This window comes from Eschrichtius robustus, chromosome 2, assembly GCF_028021215.1.
Source record: "Eschrichtius robustus isolate mEscRob2 chromosome 2, mEscRob2.pri, whole genome shotgun sequence".
NCBI classification, from domain to species: Eukaryota; Metazoa; Chordata; class Mammalia; order Artiodactyla; family Eschrichtiidae; genus Eschrichtius; species Eschrichtius robustus.
Genome location: NC_090825.1, coordinates 148,878,351 through 148,901,407, shown reverse-complemented (window position 1 = coordinate 148,901,407; position 23,057 = coordinate 148,878,351). Strand labels below are relative to the sequence as shown.

The following is a 23,057-nucleotide window of genomic DNA, read 5'->3' as shown; positions in this document are numbered from 1 at the left end:
GTTCTGAATCTCTCATTTACTGATATAAAAATAATGTATCTAATTAAAGGCCTGGAAAGGAGAATGTCTCCTCTGATCTTTATCCAGAAATTTCCCTAAAATACTCCACATTATAATATAGACTGCATAAATTTACTAACTTTCCCTAGGATAAAAAGATGGCTTAAATAACTATTAAACACCCAAAATAATTGTTGCTATGTAAACGGTAGGTGTTTATCATAATTGAGAAATTTAGAAAAAGTGAGGAAGCCAAAAATAATCTAAATGAATCCAAATTTAACTTAAAACAATTAAATCTATATGAAGGGATGAATAAAGCAGTGGATGCAGACTCATTAATAAAAGGGAAAAGTTGGCAATTTTAAATGCATGCAATTATACTGATATGCTAATTTAAATTTTATGTAAAATATTAATTTGAATGAGTATGGAATAAGTATTCATTCTAAAAATAACACTTGTATGCATATAATAACAATATTTAACTAAACTTTTTATTAATTTGCAAAGAAACACTACTAATTGATAAGGAACATAGTTTTTTCTATTCAACTATTAAAGTTCCAACAAAATTAACATATAATTATGATTCAATTTAAAGTTCCATCTTTAAACTCTTCATAATCTTCTTTGGTAAACAGATCCAAAAATAGGTTAACCCTAAATAAAAGATGACAAAATTGAATCTTGTCAATACAAAATGTCATAATCAGTAGTCACTGAAAAATTTTAACATTTCTAAAACTGCAAAGCAACAGTTAGCCACTCCCTGCCTTTACTGTTTTGATTTTTACTTTCTCTAGTTGACCATAAAAAGCTTCTGATGGACTCAATGTGTAACTCATATTTTCTTCTCCACTCCAACTCCTGCCCATACCCTTGGTGACTTCAACAGCCCCAATTACAAGAACGGTGCCACAAAAAAGACTATATCACAGGCCTTTGCCTCCAGGCCACTTCAGCCACTCACGAGCAAAGTCATTGCTTGGATGGTCTCTGTCATCACTTGGAACTTCTACTTTACTTCTAAGTGCTGGAACTCCTAAAATGTTCCCAGCTGATACACGTATACTTCTATACCCCTACTTTTTTGTACCCCTATACTCTCACTGAACAAGTTCACTGTCCTCCTTTAACCTGTTGATCCCTTGATCTCCCACAAGCTTCATTTGTATCCCCCCAAACCCACAATCATTTCTCTCATTACTCCTAATTAAGCCCCCAGAATCCCTCTTCGAGGGACTGAGACTTCCTCTTCATCCTAGACGTTGCCTGACATTCTGTTCTCAGTCCTCTCCTCTCCCTCCATCCCCACATTGAGGTTTCATCTGCATCTACCGCTAGAACTACATATGACCTTTAAGCAGTATAGATATCACACTGGATCTGATATGACACGTCCAATTGCTTACAATTTTCAGCTGAATACCTACTGTCTAAAATTGTACGTGCCAAAATAAAACTCAGTAGCTTCACAAAACCAGTTCTTTCTCTTGACTTCCTTATTTCTTATCTGCTCGTTCTCAAACCTTAGTATCGTCTCTCATATTGCCCTACATCTAGTCATTTGTATCCTCTCCACTCTCATTAAGTGCATTTCACTTTTCCCTTGGACTGCTGTTGCAATTCCTAGATTTTCTTGTTCACCTCTTATCTTGCCTCTATTCCAAACCTTTTTATAAAATGACACTGGATTCTTTCTAAAATGCAGATCTGATCAACCCACTGCTTTAAAATGTTCTATACTGATGATATACAAGATATTTGTGTAGTTTCTAATTATCTTTCCATAAAATACTTATTAATTACAAAGGGAAAAATAGTAACTATATACAGTGGAGAAATGGACATCTTAACCAACAGATCAAAGTTAACATCCTCAATAAGGGATAAATGAAAATCACATGACTCCAGACGTGATGTTCTGAGAAGGAAGTAACATTACTTATATAATGTTCCAGCCAAAAATGCAAAATATGAATCAAATCATGGGAGGTATCAGCAAGTCCAGAGGGATAGTCTGAAAAATAATTGGCCTGCATTCTTCAAAAATGTCAATGTCATAAAAGACAAAGAAAGGTTGAAGAACTGTTACAGATTAAAGAAGACTAAAGAGACATGACAATTAAATACGATACATGACACTGGACCAGACCTGCTATCAGGAAAAAAATCCCATTAAAGACATTATTGGCACAAGAAAAAAACTGGAATATAAACTATAGATTACATAAAAGTTTTATACCAATGTTAAATTTCCTGAATTTGATAACTGTAGTGTAGTTATAAAAAAGATATCCTGGTTCTTAGGATATACACACTAAAGTATTAAGGGGCAATACTTGATACACATAACACACAGAGAAAGAGAGAGAGGGAGTAGGATAATGATAAAGCAAAGTGGCAAGATGTAAAAATCGGTGAACCCAGGTAACAGGTATTCTGGAGGTCTTTGTATTCTTCTTGTGATTTCTATGTACATTTGAAATCATTTGGAATAAAGGGTTAAGAAAATGTTCCATGTTTCTTCATTGCCTACTGAACTGAGTACATATCCTTGGCCAAGTATCCATGTGAGACCATTTGAAATATAGTCTCAGTACACTGTATACCTTTCTTCACTATGACTACCTTACACAAGCTTTAATCAAGCTGTATATTCCTAACATTTTCTGTGACTCCATGAATTTTCTCATGTCCATGTCTTAAAGTATACTCCCTTCCCCCACATTCCCACTTATAAAAGTCTAATTTCTTTTTTCCAAAGCCCATCTTACTTACCTTTTCTACTTCTTTCCAAACCCCACCAAACTGGGTGTAACCTATTCCTAAGAATTGAATGAGCCCAGATGATTAGTAAATCAGGGCACAATTGAAAAAAAAAAAAAAGTGGGGGGATGACATGCTCAGTTTAAACCATGTGGCATTTAAAAGTAACTGTAGAACAGCCTAAAGAAATTCAGAGGCACATGACCAGAGGTCAGAAGTAGGATAGAGATTTAAGGGTCATACACCCAGAAAGAGTAACTGAAGTTATAAAATGGGTGAGTTATCTCAGAATAAATATGTAAAGAGACAGCAGGACCAACAATTACTCCTAGGGAAGCATTTGTTATTAGATGGTAGCAAAAGGGACAAATAAAAAATACATAGAAAATATGGTCAGAAAGGTAGAAAGAGAACCATGACATAGTGTTCAGGATAATAAGAAGAAAAATTTGAACAAGTAGTAGTAAAACAATATTAAATGTGGCAGCATGTTCAAAAAGAAAAGAGAACTAAGCAGAGATATGAAAAAGAAAAAACACAAAACTTGGACCATAGAGAGAGTAGTTTCAATAGCATTGTGAATATGAGGTCCAAATGAAGCTTATTAAATTTCAACAAATATTTCAACAGGCTAGAATTAGCAATGGGTATACACTAAAGGTTGGAGATGGTAGGATGTAAAGGGGAAGGAAAAAGTCTATACCTTTTAATTGTTATCTAAGTGGATTCTTACCAGAAGATGACAAGAAGATTCATCTTGTGTAATTTGAATCTAGGAACAACATAAAATATAAGGAAAATTCAAGTTGGTCTCTGGCATTGGCTTTCCCATTAATAAATATATAATAAGGAACAAGAATTATAATACATTTTTAAAATATAATTATTAGTTTCTATAATCAGTTTTAAAATTGTAATAAAAATAATGAATTACAAGGATACCTTTCATTTATAAGAGGCTATTTCTGGAAAACACAGCACATTATTTTAAATTGCTAAATAATCCTTACAAGATCACCTGATATTTAATAGAAGGCCTATCGCTGAGGCACAAAAGAACCCGACAAGTTCAAGGTAATGGCCAGAGCAAAATTAGATGTGATCTAGTATGTTTATTAGAGTAATTGGATCTGGATTAACACTCAGAACAATGTCCAGGGTTTTTGCACATTTCTCTGCCTGTTCAAACATCTTTGTCGCCTAAGAAACCACTGACAACTTTTTTCCTCTTAATGCCCTCTGCCTCATTCTCCTTCTTAATTGGATAAGAAAAATAAAAGAGTATCACTAATGTGAACATTAGTTCATATGCCATTATTGCAAACAATTTATGCTATTATGGATGCAATATTACAATAACAGTGATGCGTTTCCAGTGTTACACTGCTTACAAAATGGCATTGTTTTAATTATCTTACAAAACTATTCTTCACAAAATCAAATTCTGCAGATTTACTGACTGTCAAAATAAAAGTTGTCCTTGAGTGACTGTACTAAAAACTTATAGAAGCATTCAGCATGGTAATATATGTATTAGGACATGCATGTAAAGGAAAGAAAATGCCTTATGATTTAGCAATTCATGTTACATAAATTTTATCCAACTTAATTGTTTGAGAATCCAGAACTTCCAATTACTTTAATAAACATACTAGATCACATCTAATTTTGCTCTGGCCACAATATCAACTCACTGATGCAGCTTAAAACATGGTTTAATTTATGAATTGTTTTCCAGGAATGAAATAATGACATCAAGGCCATAACTCAATGGCAGATTTTGCTAAATGCATTAAATTGGACTGCAGCATCATGAAAAGGAAGTGACTGTATGAAGCAACACAGAATTTATACTTTTATAATACAATTAAAATGTTTTTCTTCATCAATATGGATGAGTTTTGTAATCTGTGTTAAAAATTTGGCGTTTAAAACAAAAGTTGGCATTAAAATCAAATTTAATAGACAAGCGTGTTCCCTTGGCTCAGTCAGTTCCAGTCAACATTCACCTTCTGCACTCTTCCACTCACACATACACCTGTGGTCTACTCTACACTTAATGCTTTACAATGCTTTGACTTTTCATTGCAATGAACAGTGATAATACGGTAGCCTTTTTTCTATAGCTCTATACATTGAATGTGACAATTCGGAAAACTACTGGTCTAATGTAATCCAAAGGTAACTAAACTATTAGAGAAGCCAGTTCTCTTTAATACAATGAAAATTGTGTTAACTTACTTTCACTAGGTAATTGTTGGCATTTCAGCCTAAGTCTGTATTTTTCATTTTCTTCAAGCATTTTAGAAATGACTTTGTACACTCCATTCCATACTGAAACCTTAAAAAGGTCAGCACAGTTAAGGAACACTGGGCAGAGAATCTGAACTATATTGTGATGTAGGCAATTGGGAGTAAGCCAACTGTGTTGCATGCCAGTTTGATATTATCATTATAAAGCAATATTATACTTAGAGATCTAAAAATTAAACATGATTGTTTTCCCATATTCAGTGAATTCTCTGATATCTTTTCCCAACTTCCTAGCATTTCCTCTCTGCAGTATTTAAATTAACTGTCCTGGACGAAGGCAATGTCTTTCAAAGGCAATATCTAGTAAGTCCTATGGTTTCAACATACTCAATTTTGTTTTGAAAGGTAGTAAAAATAGTGAATTTCTATTCCTATGTCTATGTCTAAACCACTGGACAATGGTATGATTCTTAATGTATTTTATTCTAGTTAATAATTAAACATTTCTCCTAGGACATACCAAAGCAAACTTACTAGAGAACATGAATATACTAGAATAGGAAGAATGGAGACTATAGAAGCAAACAGATAGATCTAGGCTCAAATTCTGGCTTCACTTAACCAGTTGCTTGACATTGGGCAAGTGTTTTAATCTCATCTGGGAATAACTTCAAATATTGGATTATTAGAATTAATGAAAAATATAGGTAAAGCACTTACCCCAGTGTCTGGCACAAAGTAGTTACAGGTAAATATTGGCTATTGCCCAAGAGGAATTGGCTCTTAGAAGAAAAATTTCTTAGTATCGTGGGAAGATTAAATGCTCACTCAAAATACACTTGCTGCAAGGATTAGTCACTTTGAATGCTATTTTATACTATACATGTATTAGAAATCAAACAAACTCAAAGCTCAGAAATAATATAATTTTATGTGTCATTATCAACTAACAATTTCTTTAAACGGAAGTGTAAAATATATAGTGGTAAACAAAGATTAGTAGAGTAACTGATCTTGAATATGTTTAATTAATTTTATTTATCTATTTATTTTTGGCTGAGTTGGGTCTTCATTGCCGCGTGCGGGCTTTCTCTAATTGCCGCGAGTGGGGGCTACTCTTTGTTGCGGTGCGCGGGCTTCTCACTGCGGTGGCTTCTCTTGTTGCAGAGCATGGGCTCTAGGCACACGGGCTTCAGTAGCTGTGGCTCGCGGGCTCTAGAGCGCAGGCTCAGTACTTGTGGCGCACGGGCTTAGTTGCTCCGCGGCATGTGGGATCTTTCTGGACCAGGGCTGGAACCCGTGTCCCCTGCATTGCAGGCGGATTCTTAGCCACTGAGCCACCAGGGAAGTCCCTTGAATATGTTTAAAACACTCAAAGTTACCATGACGTTTGGACAGCCAGACACGAAAATGGTTCAGCATAAAGTTTCATGCTTGTCAGCTTTCCTGCTAGAAACTTGTACACCCCTTGCCTTTAAAAGAGCAATGTGACACCAATATAGATACCTTTTTCTTTTCTGTGAAATCCATGATTTTCATATGTAACACTATCTGAGTTTGTTATATTCTATGGAACATATATTTTCATGCTTTGAAAAAGCTCACAGTCAGCTACATTTTGATTAAAATGTGTTTTATATCTTCAAACACTGGAAGGACTACTCTTTATGGTTAATAAATATTTCCAAACCCAGTTTCATTACTGCTAAATTAATTCTATTTTCTCATCTCAGTAAATTAAATTTTTCAAAAGATGGCACTATTTTTAATGTCTTGAGTATCTTCACACGTTTGTATTTAGACAGGTTAATCTAAAATTCAAAATACCACTCATTCCCCTTTACAATAATATACCTTTTTCTTTTTCTTCATTATTTTGGAAGCTTCATTCAAAGGTATGGGGAAGTCAAACTTTTTAGCTAAATTCTTCTGGGTCAAACCTAATTAAAAAAAAAAAAAAAAAAAAGAGCCACAAGGTAAAATATCAAGGTCAGCACAGACTTTAAAGGATTCACTATCCTGAGAATTGACAATTATAAATGTCTCTTGAGCTCTCTTTGGGGATTTTTACACTTGTTGGTATATTTCAGATCACTAGATAATACCAGTTTACCAATTAGCTAATACTATATTGGAAAAAAATAAAACAAGAAAACTAAGGATAAACTACCTTGGCGGTGCCTAGGAGATCTCCCTTTTCTGATTTGAAAGGTGAGCCCCCAAAAGGTCAGCAACAGATCTTGTTCTTTACCCCTCCCAGTCTTTGCACATGCTACACACCTGCCAGGCAAATGTCTACCTGCTCTTCAAGACTCAGCCCACACATCACCTCCTCTCTACAGCCTTCCCTCAATCACCCACAGCCCCACAAACAGCACTGGTTCCAGGAACAGGTTCCAGGGCACTTTGTTCACAGCACTCAGCACACTTTTATAGCATGTGTTTATACTGTTTCCTCCACTAGGCTGTGACCTCCTGGAGGGGCAGTGTCACCGTGTGCCTTATTCATCTTTCTATCTATGCTACCAGACACAGAGTAGGTACTAATAAAGGTTTGTCAGAGTGATAAGCTTCCTGACTCTACTCACTAAACCATGCTGCCTTTCCAAATATTAACTGTGAGAAGAGAACCTAAGGGATTGTGTGTCCAAAGACAAACCCGTACAACAATGAGCATGTGTTCCCTGAAAGCCTCTATATTTGGTCTCCTTTCGTCTGTAACACTCCATACGTACCCCAACCCTTCCCCACCTCATTCCTGCCCTACCACCACTCTATAGCTGGCTTTCTTCTACTCGTCCAATATTTAGCTTTCCAGGGGTGGAGGGCCTTCTCTGATATCACAAAGCACCCTATGCTCAGTTATCACAGGACTTATCATGTTGTTTACTTGAGGAGTATGTTCTAGTCTTCATTAGAGGTCCAGTACTGTATAAATTATATACACAATAAATATGCTGTTTGCTGAGTGAAATAGACTATGTTCTAAAACGGCATGTCCCTATTTAAAGTGATGAAGGGGAAAAACCTACAACCAAGATTACTCTACCCAGCAAGGATCTCATTCAGATTTGACGGAGAAATTAAAACCTTTACAGACAAGCAAAAGCTAAGAGAATTCAGCACCACCAAACCAGCTTTACAACAAATGCTAAAGGAACTTCTCTAGGCAGGAAACACAAGAGAAGGAAAAGACCTACAATAACAAACCCAAAACAATTAAGAAAATGGGAATAGGAACATACATATCGATAATTACCTTAAATGTAAGTGGATTAAATTCTCCAACCAAAAGACAGAGACTGGCTGAATGGATACAAAAACAAGACCCATATATATGCAGTCTACAAGAGACCCACTTCAGACCTAGGGACACATACAGACTGAAAGTGAGGGGATAGAAAAAGATATTTCATGCAAATGGAAATCAAAAGAAAGCTGGAGTAACAATTCTCATATCAGAGAAAATAGACTTTAAAAGAAAGAGTATTACAAGAGACAAAGAAGGACACTACATAATGATCAAGGGATCAATCCAAGAAGAAGATATAACATTGTAAATATTCATGCACCCAACATAGGAGCACCTCAATACATAAGGCAAATACTAACAGCCATAAAAGGGGAAATTGACAGTAACAGAATCATAGTAGGGGACTTTAACACCCCACTTTCACCAATGAACAGATCATCCAAAATGAAAATAAATAAGGAAACACAAGCTTTAAATGATATATTGAACAAGATGGACTTAATTGATATTTATAGGACATTCCATCCCAAAACAACAGAATACACTTTCTTCTCAAGTGCTCATGGAACATTCTCCAGGATAGACCATATCTTGGGTCACAAATCAAGCCCTGGTAAATTTAAGAAAACTGAAATCGCATCAAGTATCTTTCCCGACCACAACGCTATGAGACTAGATATCAATTACAGGAAAAAATCTGTAAAAAATACAAACACATGGAGGCTAAACAATACACTACTTAATAACCAAGAGATCATTGAAGAAATCAAAGAGGAAATCAAAAAATACCTAGAAACAAATGTCAATGAAAACACGACGACCCAAAACATATGGGATGCAGCAAAAGCGGTTCTAACAGGGAAGTTTATAGCAATACAATCCTATCTTAAGAAACAAGAAACTTCTCAAATAAACAACCTAACCTTACACCTAAAGCAATTATAGAAAGAAAAACAAAAAAAGCCCAAAGTTAGCAGAAGGAAAGAAATCATAAAGATCAGATCAGAAATAAATGAAAAAGAAATGAAGGAAACAGTAGCAAAGATCAATAAAACTAAAACCTGGTTCTTTGAGAAGATAAACAAAATTGATAAACCTTTAGCCAGACTCATCAAGAAAAAAAGGGAGAAGACTCAAATCAATAAAATTAGAAATGAAAAAGGAGAAGTAACAACTGACACTGCAAAAATACAAAGGATCATGAGAGATTACTACAAGCAACTATATGTCAATAAAATGGACAACCTGGAAGAAATGGACAAATTCTTAGAAATGCACAACCTTCTGAGACTGAACCAGGAAGAAATAGAAAATATGAACAGACCAATCACAAGCACTGAAATTGAAACTGTGATTAAAAATCTTCCAGCAAACAAAAGCCCAGGACCAGATGGCTTCACAGGTGAATTCTATCAAACATTTAGAGAAGAGCTAACACCTACCCTTCTCAAACTCTTCCAAAATATAGCAGAGGGAGGAACATTCCCAAACTCATTCTACGAGGCCACCATCACCCTGATACCAAAACCAGACAAAGATGTCACAAAGGAAGAAAACTACAGACCAATATCACTGATGAACATAGATGCAAAAATCCTCCACAAAATACTAGCAAACAGAATCCAACAGCACATAAAAAGGATCATACACCATGATCAAGTGTGGTTTATCCCAGGACTGCAAGGATTTTTCAATATATGCAAATCAATCAATGTGACACACCATATTAACAAATTGAAGGAGAAAAACCATATGATTATCTCAACAGATAAAGAGAAAGCTTTTGACAAAATTCAACACCCATTTATGATAAAAACCCTCCACACAGTAGACACAGAGGGAACTTATCTCAACATAATAAAGGCCATATATGACAAACCCACAGCCAACATCGTTCTCAATGGTGAAAAACTGAAACCATTTCCACTAAGATCAGGAACGAGACAAGGTTGTCCACTCTCACTACTATTATTCAACATAGTTTTGGAAGTTTTAGCCACAGCAATCAGAGAAGAAAAAGAAATAAAAGGAATCCAAATCAGAAAAGAAGAAGTAAAGCTATCACTGTTTGCAGATGACATGAAACTACACATAGAGAATCCTAAAGATGCTACCAGAAAACTACTAGAGCTAATCAGTGAATTTGGTAAAGTAGCAGGATACAAAATTAATGCACAGGAATCTCTTGCATTCCTATACACTAACAATGAAAGATCTGAAAGTGAAATTAAGACAACACTCCCATTTACCATTGCAACAAAATGAATAAAATATCTAGGAATAAACCTACCTAAGGAGACAAAAGACCTGTATGCAGAAAATTATAAGACACTGATGAAAGAAATTAAAGATGATGCAAACAGATGGAGAGATATACCATGTTCTGGGATTGGAAGAATCAACATTGTGAAAATGACTCTACTACCCAAAGCAATCTACAGATTCAAAGCAATCCCTGTCAAACTACCACTGGCATTTTTCACAGAACTAGAACAAAGAATTTCACAATTTGTATGGAAACACAAAAGACCCCGAATAGCCAAAGCAATCTTGAGAAAGAAAAACGGAGCTGGAGGAATCAGGCTCCCTGACTTCAGACTATACTACAAAGCTACAGTAATCAAGACAGCATGGTACTGGCACAAAAACAGAAATATAGATCAATGGAACAGGATAGAAAGCCCAGAGGTAAACCAATGCACATATGGTCACCTTATCTTTGATAAAGGAGGCAAGAATATACAGTGCAGAAAAGACAGCCTCTTCAATAAGTGGTGCTGGGAAAACTGGACAGCTACATGTAAAAACATGAAATTAGAACACTCCCTAACACCATACACAAAAATAAACTCAAAATGGATTAAAGACCTAAATGTAAGGCCAGACACTATCAAGCGCTTAGAGGAAAACATAGGCAGAACATTCTATGACATAAATCACAGCAAGATCTTTTTTGATCCACCTCCTAGAGAAATGGAAATAAAAACAAAAATAAACAAATGGGACCTAATGAAACTTAAAAGCTTTTGCACAGCAAAGGAAACCATAAACGAGACGAAAAGACAACCCTCAGAATGGGAGAACATAGTTGCAAATGAAGCAACTGACAAAGGATTAATCTCCAAAATTTACAAGCAGCTCATGCAGCTCAATATCTAAAAACCAAACAACCCAATCCAAAAATGGGCAGAAGACCTAAATAGACATTTCTCCAAAGAAGATATACAGATTGCCAAGAAACACATGAAAGGATGCTGAACATCACTTATCATTAGAGAAATGCAAATCAAAACTACAATGAGATATCATCTCACACCGGTCAGAATGGCCATCATCAAAAAATCTACAAACAGTAAATGCTGGAGAGGGTGTGGAGAAAAGGGAACCCTCTTGCACTGTTGGTGGGAATGTAAATTGATACAGCCACTATGGAGAACAGTATGGAGGTTCCTTAAAAAACTAAAATAGAACTACCATACGACCCAGCAATCCCACTACTGGGCATATACCCTGAGAAAACCATAATTCAAAAAGAGTCATGTACCAAAATGTTCATTGCAGCTCTATTTACAATAGCCAGGACATGGAAGCAACCTAAGTGTCCATCAACAGATGAATGGATAAAGAAGATGTGGCACATATATACAATGGAATATTACTCAGCCATAGAAAAAAACGAAACTGAGTTATTTGTAGTGAGGTGGATGGACCTAGAGTCTGTCATACAGAGTGAAGTAAGTCAGAAAAAGAAAGACAAATACCATATGCTAACACATATATATGGAATCTAAAAAACAACAACAAAAAAAGGTCATGAAGAACCTAGGGGCAAGATGGGAATAAAGACGCAGACCTACTAGAGAATGGACCTGAGGATACAGGGAGGGGGAAGGGTAAGCTGGGACAAAGTGAGAGAGTGGCATGGACATATATATACACTATCAAATGTAAAACAGATAGCTAGTGGGAAGCAGCCGCATAGCACGGGGAGATCAGCTCAAGGCTTTCTGACCACCTAGAGGGTTGGGATAGGAAGGGTGGGAGGGAGGGATACACAAGAGGGAAGAGATATGGGGATATGTGTATGTGTATAACTGATTCACTTTGTTATAAAGCAGAAACTAACACACCATTGTAAAGGAATTATACTGCAATGAAGATGTTAAAAAAATAAAAATAAATAAATAAAATGGCATGTCCCATTTTGTGAGAAACATGCCACTGATTCTGAGTGGGGCACAGACATAGCACTACAGAATATTAACTCACATGGTGGGAAACTCATTCCCTTTCGAACTCTTTTTCAATCTTATGATTACAGCTAGGAGAAAGTCTGAGTTTGGAACTAGTGTGTCATTACGACTTTTCTAAGACTTGCTAATCTCTCTTTATAACTGCAGCAACCTCCAGCAGACAACCTATTTGGCTAGAATTTAATAATATTGTTTTACCTTTATTAGATTGTTTTTAATTAATTTCTATTTGTGGAAAATGATACATGTTTTCCACTGAGGTAATGATGTAAAGTGTTCTAAAAAGAAAATTAGTTGGGAGGGAAAAAATGCACCTATTTAAATAAGTATATTAAGTTAATGATAGTGAAGATGATGTGCAGATATAACATAGGAAAATAACTTAAGTTTGGGAAACTCTGCCCTTCATATACCCATATGTATCCTTCCCTCTAAGTACCTACAACCTGTGGAATACAATACCTGCATCACTTCCAAATGTTTTCTGTTTGTTAGTCTTACATAACCTAGACATATACTCCTTGAGGTCAAGATAGGAGCCATCACGTCTATCTGTATTAGTTGGGAATATAAAATATGTCAAGAAGTATAGAGGATGGGAAAAAGAAAAAAGGCAAAATTATTTCTTCCACTTATTTTGTGTATTTTACTGAGTCTATGGCTCCAGTGTATACCATAGATTTTTGTCCCAGCTTATGCTTCAAATCTGTCTCTCCTCCTCTTTCCATACACTCTGACCCAGTCAAAATATACTTCTCCCTCTTCCCAAATCATTATCCATCCCTGATCCATACTCAGTGCTTCACTAACATGTTTTTCCTACCTGTAATCCCCTCCTATCTCAGGAACATGTGTAAATCTCATGGAGCTACTTCCACCACCATGAAGCCTTCCTTGATTCCTTCATCCCCAAATTATTCACCACCTCCAAAGCATTTATTTGTACCTCCACAACAGCATTCAACATCCTCTACTATATATAAATTATGGGTATGTCTCTCAAGTTCTGTGAGAACAGGGAACCAGCTTGACTTATTAGTCTTGTTTGAAACATTAGAAGAGTTACCTGACTTGGCTGCCCCTGGATTTCTAAACTATAAGACATCTCACAAATGGCTTAAAAGCTTATCTTCCAGAAGTGTCTGTATCTCTGATAACTTGACTCCACCATTCAAAAATCTGCAGTGACTATAAAATTAGAGTCCCCGAGGCATTCCACAACGTCGTCCAAAACTAATTTTTCATTCATTCAATAAATACTTAGTGTATGCACTATGTGCTAGACACTGGGCTGATCACCTCCTCTTCCCTTAAGCCATTTCTGCTGAGTGTGCCAACATATACTGGGCACCAACTCTACACCAAACACTGTGCTAGGCATTCTGCATGCATTACGTCATTTAAGCTTCACAGTAACTCATTAAGGTAGGAACTATTATCCGCATTTTACAGAAAGGGAAACTGAACATCAGAATAGTTAACTAACTTGGCCAATATTACACTGCTAGTAAACGAGAAAGCCAAGATTATGACTTTCTGACTTCAAAGCCAATGCTCTTGATAATATCCACTGTCTCACTAGCAATTTCTCCATTCATTACCTTGACTTCTTCCTTCTATGTCTCCCTTTTCCTGAACTAGCAAAGCCCTTCTAAGTTGTCTCTCTTACAGCACTGATGCCTACTAGCTTATATTTCCATTATTCACATTATTCATGTATTTTAAGTCCCTTGAGAAAAAAATATTTGTCTGATCTATCTGTGTCACTAGCACCTGACCTAGTGTCTACAGTATGGTAGATGTTAAATAAATGTTACTGAATGGATAAATAATTCACCTTTGTTTCCAACAGAGAGCCAGACAAAAGTATGCAATGAATGTCCACTTAATGTTAATACTAAATACATCCAAGAATGAGTAAAATCATTAAGCACTTAGTGATTTTACTCATTTTACTTAATGAGTAAAATCATTAAGCACTTAAGCACTTTCTGGCTTGATTGAAATGTAAGTCTACCTCAGGACCTCCTTCCCTTGACTCTGTTCTTGGTTCCACAAGCACAGCAGAGTGGTCACCAAAGTTAATGGCTCCATCATCCACCCAGCTGCCCAGCACGTAAACTTCAGACTTGGCCTCAACCCAACCTTCTCCCTCTTCCAGCTAGTCATCAATCCTGTCCATTCTGCCTCCATTGCCACTGTCTTAGTTCAGGCCTTCTATCTTTCCACTTTATTACTGCCTCAAAACTGGTCTCTGGCTTCCAATCTCTCCCAATCCCACTCCCTCCCCGTTATCCTCCCTCCAGCTCTGATCATGTCACCCCTGCCACAAAGCAATGGCAAAAAATTCCAAAATTTCAGGACCAAACTTCAAAACAAACTGCATTATTGTTTGTTTCCCAGAAGAGAAGCCAACCAGAGGAAAGCCATTCTGGGTCAGCACAAACCAGTTACAAGAGTAGAAAGCTGGTTTCACAATCTAAGCTCTTTGCCGTCCTGTTATTTCTACCTGACTTATGAGGGGATCTCCAGCACTAATTCATGCATCCTTTCCCTTCCCCCATGAGCTTCTTCATCTGTTTTTCAATGTTCTTCATTTCCAATCCACTATCTTAGTGCTGGACTATTATTTGTCTCTTTGATCTGTTGGTGCTAATGCAATACCAGTTCCATTTTATTCTTTCCTCACTTCCTGCTCTCCCCCCTTTAGAGGTGAAGAGCTCACCACCACCACCACCATACTCTCTCCAATTCCCAGAGTAAATCTTTTAACTGTCTTTATTATTCAAAGGAGCTGGAAACCTAGTGCTAAAGTGTCTTATACTACCCCTAAATTTTTTAATCACCAGCACAGGGGTCAAAAAAACCTGAGTGCCTTTTAGCAATGGGACCTTTGGAGGAGCATGAAGTCTAAAATAGTGCCCCTGATGAAGGATCTCTGAAAAGCTTATTCTTAGGAGTCAATCAAGTTACACAGAGTATAGTTTTATACTTCCAAATTATCAAAGTAAGTTTAAGTAAGTTAAATTATCAAAGTAAAATTAAGTAAGTTCTGAAAGGATACCAAAAAAAATATTTATGTATTTTTCAACTTGAGCTTCAGTCTTGCCTGCCTCCAATGCGATCTCCCCTATACAGCATGAACTAAGTAAATCTGACCCTATTACTTCTCTTGTTCAAAACCTTTCAAGGCAGAACTTCTGGGTAGCTCTAGACCATGTGACGGGGTCGGGGTGGGGAGAAGCAGGGTATAGTAATCAACTTCCCAAAATTTCTCCCCAAACAACTTTACATTACAAAAATTCTACATAGAACCACACCCTCAGCATTACTTGAAGACAGAGAATGCTGAAAATGCAAAATAAATGTAAGTACAATGAGAAAAGTCATTACATCGTGGCACTATGATCGCATTTGCTCCAACCTCACCCTAAGCAGGGCTTTGTGGCCAGCAAGGAAGAGAAAGGAGGGACTCTAGAAAAGGTGGCTGCGGGAGAGCTGGAGCAACCAACAGCAAGATGAAATCCACCCTAACTCTGAAAATACTAGAAGATAACCAGGCAGATCACAGCACAGACTACAGGAAATAATTTCAATGTACGATTTAAAGGGCCAGACACCAAAAACGTGCACTTTAATGGGACTGATTTGGTTAAAGGGGCAAGCATGATTTAAAGGGATAAAAACAACTTAAAGGGACAGTCTTCCAATCTCTTGGCTTATGGAGGAGAAAAAGAACCAAAAGGAAAGCTCATAAATTAGGTCACAAAGAAAACATCAGTAACATCCATAAAGTGGAGACATTACAAACAACACTCTGATCACATGCAATAAAACTAGAGTTTACTAGGAAAAAAAAAAAAAGTCCTGGAAATTTTTGAAAAATTAAATCTATCAAGCAACTCTAGAGTGAAAGTGATAATACAAACTTAAATTACAAAAAAAAATTTTTAAATAGTGACAATAAAACCACTATATATTAGAATCAGTGGGATTTAAAGTAGTGGTTAGAAGAAAACTCATTGCAGTAAACACTTTTATCAATAAAAAGGAAGAAAAAAATTAATTAAATTTCTTGCTCAAAATAAAAGCACAGAAAGAACAAAGTAAACCAAAAGAAAGTACACATAAGGAAATAATGAAGTTTTATCTTTTATTATTTACCTTTATTATTGAGGAAGAGACTAGAAAAACAAAATACCTAATTAACAAATCAAAATCCTGTGTTTTTTAAAAAATTAACAAAACACTGGTGAACCTGATCAAGGACAAGGAAGAAAGCACATACATCAAAAAAAAAAAAAATGAAAAGGGGGAAATAACCATTGAAACACAAGGAATTTTGAAAAATCATAAGACACTACTTTGCAGACCTCTATGCAAATAAATTTGGAAACCTAGATGAAATGGATAATTTCCTAGGAAAATACAGATTACCAAAATTGACCCATTAGAGTTGGAAAGTGTAAAGAGACCAATTTCCATAGAAGATACAGAAAAAGTTATTAAGGAATTATCCCACAAAAAGCACTAGACCTAGATGGTTTCACAGAAGAATTCCACCAAATCCTCAAACACCAGATAGTCTCAATGTTCTATAAATTATTCCAGAGCACTGAAAAGGAAGGAGAAGTTCCTAATTCCTTTTATGAACTAAGTATAACCTGATACCTAAACCAGATGAAGAAGTACAAAGAAAGAAAAACTACCCTGTCTCAAATTCCAATGCAAAAATCCTAAACAAATTATTAGCAAAGAGAGTCTAACATTATATTAAGAAAAAGGTACATCATAACCAAGTGGGATTTATTTCAGGAATGCAAAGTTGGTTCAATCTTAGGAAATCCATTTGTATCATACACCATGTTAATAAATCTAAGGAAAAAATATTATCTCCATAGATTTAGGAAAGCCTTTGACAAAATTCAACACCCATTCTTAGTAAAAACATTGAATAAAATTAAAATTGAAGAATACATCTTAATGTTTTAAACATACACCCCCTTAGTCTTAAAGCCAATACCTTATTTAATGGGGAAATACGAGAGGGATTTCCCCTAAGATCAGGAACAAGGCAAGAATGCTCACTATCTCCACTATTATTCAACATTCTATTCATGGTATTAACCAGTGCAATTAGACCAAAAAAAAAAAAAAAAAAAAAAATCAATTGCAGGCATAAAAATGGGTTAAAAAGAAATAAAATTATCTCTATTTACAAATAATATGATAGTATACCTGGAAAATCATGAGCATTAATGACAAAACTAACTCAAATAATAAATGAATTCAGTGAAGTACTAGGATCAAAAATTAACATACAGAAATCAATAGGCTAAGTGAAAGAAGCCAGTCACAAAAGCGCCAATATTGTGTGATTCCATTTATATGAAATAGGCAGAATAGGCAAATAGGCAAATCCAGAAATTTGCAAATTTGCAAATTTGGTATTTTCCAAATTTGCCTATTGAGAATAGCCAAATCTATGGAGACAGAAAGTAGTTTAGTGCTTGTTTAGGGCTGGGGTTGGGGGCAGTGAGGGGGCATGGTGACTGACTAGTCGCTAATGGGTACAGGGTTTGTTTGAGGGGGTAATAAAAATGTTCTAAATTGATTTTGATGATGGTTGCACAACACAGTAAAAAAACATTGAATTGCCCGTTTTAAATGGGTAAACTGAGCGGATCGTAAATTGTCTCAATAAAAATTTTTTTTTAAGCACAGGTAGAGGTATGGGCCCTCAAAAAGAGGTAGGACTTTTCCAGGTGATGGAAATGTTCTAGATCCTGATTCTGGTGGTGTACTACCAGGTGTATAACTTTGTCAAATCTCCTGAAAGTTGTTGGGTTGGTTTGTTTGTTTTAATCAAGAGGCTTTATATACACAAACAATGAACATCTGGAGGACATTATGGAAGAGTAAACCCATTTACAACAGCAGAGAAGATCAAATACCTAGGAATAAATTTAACAAGATACATGAAAAACCGATAGAAGAAAAATTTTAAGTATAAAACATTCCTGAAAGACACAAAAGTAGAGTGAAAATGGAAAGACATCCTCCCCCCTCTTTTCAAAGAGGAAGTGACATCATTAAAGATGTCGGTTCTCCTCAGGCTAACTTATAAATTCAATGAGTCCTGAAAGGAATATGGACACACATGCCAAGGCCCCCGTCATTCTGAGGGACTTCAGTGGCTCCGTCCAAGAGCCTCCCCTCTCGGATTCGGATCTCGGGCTGAACTCAAATGACCTTCGCTTGCACTTCAGCGCCCTCTCGGGGCAACACCGAAGCGCAGGTCGGGCTCGTCTCTCAGGCCCCCGGACGGACAGGAGGGCCGCCCACTGCCCGCGGCCAGGCGGGGGCTGGGCGCGGCGGCCGCTGAGCGACCCTACGAGCCCGGAGCGGCCCACCGGGAGGGAGGCTGACCGGAAGCTGACAGGGAGGCCGCGAGCTAAGAAGCCGACCGCCCTGAGACTCGGACCCCAGGCAGGACGGCTGCCGAGGAGGACGGAAAGGCGGGCTGACCAGTCGGCACCCTCCACAGGCCGGGGGCCCCCTCCCGAGTCCCCGCCCGCCCGGCCCTTCGCGCCACCTGCATGTGCCTCCTGCCGCGGCCGGCTCCGCGAGCTCGACGCCCGCGCCGGAGAGGAGGCCGCGGGGGCCCTGGGCGGGGAGCCGGGACACAGCTCCCCGCCGCCCGCGGCCCCCGGCACAGCTGCCCGCGGCTCCTCCCGGCTGCGGCCGGCCCCGAGCCCGGGGCTACACGGACCCTGAGCCCGGCGGCCGCCCAGCTGAAGGACGGCGCCGCACTGGTGCGAGCCGAAGCGAGCCACGTAGACGAAGCGCACCCGGTCCCGCCTCTGCTCCCGGCCCGCCGCCACCATCGCTGCCTTCTTCGCGCAACCGCCGCGCGGTGCCCTCAGCGGCCAGCCCAGCGCGACTGGGGGCGGGCGACGCGCGGAGGAGGGGGGGGCCTGGGGGCCAGACCACTGTGTGTGTGAAGGGGGGACGGGTAGAGCTGAGGGGCTGGACCACTGTGCACTGTGTAGGGGGTGAGGGGCGAGCTGTGGAGCAGGACCCCTGGGGGCGTGGGGGGGCGGAAGGTGGGTTGGGGAGAGACGAGGGATGAGGGAACAAGTAGGGGAGTGAGAGAGGCTACAGAGACCGGTCATCCCGTGGGCAGCGGGAAGAGGGGAGTTTGGACCACTCTGCACGGAGCGGGGAGCAAGAAGGTGTTTGGTTGGGGGGTGGATGATGGACCACTCATCTGAAAGGTGGTGTTAGAGTTTGGAGACCAGATCACTTGGGGGTGGGGAGCAGACCATGACGGGCAGATCTCTCTGAGGAAATGAACTGAACCAAGAACAAGGTAAGGGAAAGAGAAGAGACCAGGTCAAGTAGCTTTACCATGGACCATCTCTAAATCCATACAGCATTTTACAGCAGAGGATCTGGGGCTCCAAAATGTAGAGTGACTTCCCCAAAGTAATAGACAGTGACAGAGACATACTCTCTTAAACGTCAAGAAATTGGATTATAAATATGTGCAGAAAAGTGCACGAATCATCAGTATACATATGGATAGATTGTCACGCAGTGAACAAACCCACGTAGTATCCGCTGAGGTTAAGAAATGGTGCACTGCAGAAGCACATCACGTCCTTGCCCAGTCCCAATCCCTTTCCCTTCTTTCCTGATTACAAACAGCATCAATTAGTTTTGCCCATTGTGTTTGCCTTCTTTTACTCGTTACGTTAATACAAGATATTGCATAAGTTTATACATCATTTGAATATACTACCATTTATTCATTCATTCCACTGTAGGTGGAAATTTGGTTGTTTCCAATTTAGGGTAATCATCAATCAATAGTGCTGCTGGGAACAACTATATATATATAGTTGAATATATGTTATAGGATATGTACCTTAGTGTGGAATTGCTTAGGGTATTCATATGTTTAGCTTTAGCAGCTACTGACAGACAGGAATCTGAAGTGGTTGTACCAGTTTTCACTCCCACCAGCAAAGTATGAGAATTCCAGTTGCTCCACATGTTCACCACCCTTTGGTGCTGTCAATCTTTTTCATTTCAGCCATTCTAATGGGTGCGTACATTAGGACTCTCGAGAAAAAGAACCAGTAGGGTGTGTGTGTGTGTGTGTGTGTGTGTGTAGACAAGTTCATAATCTTCAGGATAGGTCAGCAGGCTGGAGACCCAGGAAAGAGTTGCTTGTGCCTGAATCCCTCCAGACAATGAACTTGATGAGATCAGGGCAATGTTTCTGCTCACCATCATATCCCCAATGCACCACAGCATGCCCAGCACATAGTAGGTCCAAAGGTGCCCACAGCCCCATGTTTTTCTCCACACCATACCACCAACTAACTTTAACTGAATGCTTTCTGTGCACCAGATTTGTGCTAACCATTTGCATGGAGTGTGTAGTTATGTCTCACAATCGCTCTATGAGATAGGAAGTGTTAGCCCCACTTCACAGATGAGGAAGTAGAGGCACAGAAGAGGTTTAGCAGCTCAGCCAAAGCCACAACAGAAAAGTCTTAGCGGAGGGAATCAAACCTGGACAGTGTGGCTCCAGCACTCACGCCCTTAACCCCTACTCAGGACTGTCCCTATCACAACATCTATCCCACTGTGCGGTGGCCAGCCCTCTCCTCCCCTCCACCGAGCTTCTCCGCATGAAAACAATTGAGAAGAGGGAAGAAATGACTGAATGGCTGACTCATTAAAGTCAGCAGCCCTTTTAGTTGCTCAGTCAGCATCAGCCACCAGGTGGCAGTCGCACCTCCCAGATAAAATCATCTCTCCCTTTATTTCCCCCCATTTCTAGAAAGAAAGAACTCAATTTTTATATTTATCAAGGAATGAGTAGTCTGAATTCAAACCTCGACTCTTTTCGGTTGAGCTTTTTGAAAATGGTGCTTGGAGAAAGTGCGTTTCTAATCCCTAGGCGCTGTGGAGTGCGTGGCCCCCGCTGCTCCGCCGGGCTGGTGGAGAAGTTCAGCGCCTGCCTGGGGCGTGCCCTGCATAGAAAGACCGGGAGCAACTGTGCAAGACGTCTTTTCAGCCAGCAAAAGAGATGATTTGCTCCTCCCTCCCCCCACCCCTCATCAAACTGCTGCAGGAGCAGAAAAGCAAAAGATGCATATTCCTAGTCTTGAATTCCATTTGGCCAGCAGCAGGCATGGGGACATATGGTCCCCTGAGGAGATAGCCACAGATGACTGTCAGAAAAGGGCCTTCCCACCTCATCTGCGCCTGAAATGTTGTTCCTTCCTTCTCCACTGGCTCTGCCACACGCTTCTGGCAGCTTCCACCGTGTTCCTGAGAGTGGAATGGGTTTGGGGGCTGAAATGGTTCTTGCTGCCAGGCCCACCCTGACTTTCCAAAAGCTAACCCCAGGACTTCGAGAAAGAAAGAAGCCCAGGCCCATTCCATAGCAGGAGGAGGGAGGCAAGGGAAAAGGTATACTTTATTTTTAAATGAAGAAATTGTGATATGTTTTAAATGCTTACATCAAACAAATAAATGCTGTTAACCCCCAAAATACAATGTAACAGAATTATGCTTTTCTCCAGGAAATCCCAGGAGTTACTTTTAAGACTGGACTCTTTGTGTTACAAGCAGAGGAATGGCCCTGAGCTTAAAGGTGTGTGATGGCTCAATTCTGTTCTCCTACTTGTCACTGGATCTCTATGGCCGTTGTTTAATGTCAACTGTCTCCATTTTTGGCCCTTTGTGAATGAGAGGCTCTTGGGTCCCAGGGGACCTAGCCTAACACTGAGTTTGTTGGGACCAAATGGATGGGAGGACTCCACCCTATGGGGAATTGAGAGAGAATCCTCTAGACCTGGTAGCAGGGAAACTGAGCCCTTTCCCCCTCCCCTGCTGCCTCACCACCACTAAACCAACACACACACACACACACACACACACACACACACACACACACACACGCCTCAGCTCTTGGTTTTTGAGCCTGATATCTAAGATTAGTTATCTATGTCCTCCATCTATCTTGTCTTCCTTTCATATACCCTCTCCGAATCAGAATAACGCTTAATCAGAATTAGAGCCTGTTCAATGCCACTAAGTGCCACTCGTTACTTGTTAAAGCAGGATCTCTGGTGCCCTTTCATACAAGCCAAGCATTTCAATGAGACTTCAGAGGACAGGGAGGGGACTGGGGTAAAGATTGCCCTTTGTAATCAATACCCTCCTTTCTGAAGCTTCTGTGTATCTGGGTAGGATTAGGACGGGCCTTGTTTCCTTCTGCTTTCACAAAGGTTTTGCCTTTGCCGAAGTGTTCCAAGGGAGTGGGGTTAGTACTGCATGGTAAATTGTATCTCCTCCAAAAATAGTGCAGCATGTGGGATTTTGCCAAAATCCAAGTCATTCTCAGATATCTTTCTCACTCCCCACATTTCCTCAAGCCAGTGTCATCCACTGACATCCACTGACATTCACCGTCATCCACAACCATCACTCACGGAGACCACTGC

At 39.1% G+C, this 23,057-nt stretch overlaps 1 protein-coding gene across 1 annotated transcript; it reads right to left on the bottom strand.

Moving 5' to 3' along the window:
- Positions 1-603: 603 nt before the first annotated feature.
- C2H5orf47 (chromosome 2 C5orf47 homolog) lies at positions 604-19,426 on the bottom strand. Its single transcript, XM_068534632.1, has 5 exons — positions 19,127-19,426; positions 6,880-6,965; positions 5,014-5,113; positions 3,506-3,544; positions 604-663 (listed from the first exon to the last, which is right to left on the bottom strand). The coding sequence occupies exons 1-4, from the start codon at positions 19,416-19,418 to the stop codon at positions 3,525-3,527; spliced, it is 498 nt and encodes a 165-aa protein (XP_068390733.1). The 5' UTR covers positions 19,419-19,426; the 3' UTR covers positions 604-663; positions 3,506-3,524.
- Between the last annotated feature and the right edge of the window lie 3,631 nt (positions 19,427-23,057).

What these genes read in the sequence shown, in the direction of transcription:
- C2H5orf47 (XM_068534632.1), bottom strand. Translation starts at nt 19,418, where the DNA reads ATGGTGGCGGCGGGCCGGGAGCAGAGGCGGGACCGGGTGCGCTTCGTC. An exon ending in GCGGCAGGAGGCACATGCAG is followed by an intron (nt 6,966 to 19,126) that starts GTGGCGCGAAGG and finishes TTTTTTAATTAG; the next exon opens with GTTTGACCCAGAAGAATTTA. An exon ending in CCAACAATTACCTAGTGAAA is followed by an intron (nt 3,545 to 5,013) that starts GTAAGTTAACAC and finishes TGTTGTTCCTAG; the next exon opens with ATTCAAATTACACAAGATGA.